This window comes from Sinocyclocheilus grahami, unplaced genomic scaffold (assembly GCF_001515645.1).
Source record: "Sinocyclocheilus grahami isolate Dianchi unplaced genomic scaffold, SAMN03320097.WGS_v1.1 scaffold16971.1, whole genome shotgun sequence".
Classification (NCBI taxonomy): domain Eukaryota; kingdom Metazoa; phylum Chordata; class Actinopteri; order Cypriniformes; family Cyprinidae; genus Sinocyclocheilus; species Sinocyclocheilus grahami.
The window spans coordinates 3,870-4,702 of NW_015516373.1; the positions used below are offsets into that span (position 1 = coordinate 3,870).

At 49.5% G+C, this 833-nt stretch overlaps 1 protein-coding gene across 1 annotated transcript in view; it reads left to right on the forward strand.

Annotated features, from left to right (window-relative positions):
- Positions 1-827, forward strand: part of LOC107579385 (sodium-dependent phosphate transporter 1-B-like) — a gene marked incomplete at its 3' end in the record, with an annotated part of 2,853 nt that extends 2,026 nt beyond the window's left edge. Inside the window, exons 2-3 of the mRNA XM_016265221.1 lie at positions 166-390; positions 484-827. Of these exons, the coding sequence (XP_016120707.1) occupies positions 166-390; positions 484-827 (569 nt within the window). The remainder of the gene's footprint in view (positions 1-165; positions 391-483) is intronic.
- Positions 828-833: the final 6 nt, after the last annotated feature.

Genomic DNA, 833 nt, shown 5'->3' on the forward strand with positions numbered 1-833 from the left:
GGTCTGTGGCAACTAAAAGATTGAAAGCCCCTGTATTATAATATAAATTAATTAAATGGATGTTTATTTCTGCGTTATCTGTGCAAATTTAAGGTACTCGTCTGTTACCTTTTTTATATTTGCTAGCAAGTTTGGAGCTGACCATCTATCTTATTTGATATACAGGTGAAGTAAAGTCTTCCAGTCCCACTGAGAGCCCTCTGATGGAGAAGAGGGAGCTGCATGAAGCTCACAGTCCCATCCTGAAACCTGTCCCTGAGGAGTCCAGTGCCATGCCCTCTATCACCCCCTCGGCCCCTCCTCTTTCTGAGGAGCGCAGGGTCACCTTTGACATCGGAGATTCAGATGACGCAGATCAGAAGGACTGCAAAGAGTCAGAGTTGGGCAGTGGTGAGTCTGTAGGGCCTCGCGTGCCATGTCAATCATGACGTACGTTTACTGTTTTTGTCGAAGATCGATCATGTAACTTGATTCTGTTTCTAGCAGCTCCGAAGACTGCCCATGCTCATTTCACCACCGGCCCCACTCACATTCCTAGCAATGGTTACTCTCAGTACCACACAGTTCACAAGGACTCCGGCCTCTACAAGGACCTGCTGCACAAACTCCATCTGGCAAAAGTGGGAGACTGCATGGGGGAGGGTGGCGACCGGCCCATCCGCCGCAACAACAGCTATACCTCCTACACCATGGCCATCATCGGTATGCACGGAGACTTCAAGCCCAAAGAAGCTGACTTCCGTGGTTCTGAAGATGGAGACAAGGAAAATGCCAGTGCTCATGAGAGGAAGCGCATCCGCATGGACAGCTACACGAGTTACTGCAACGCAGTG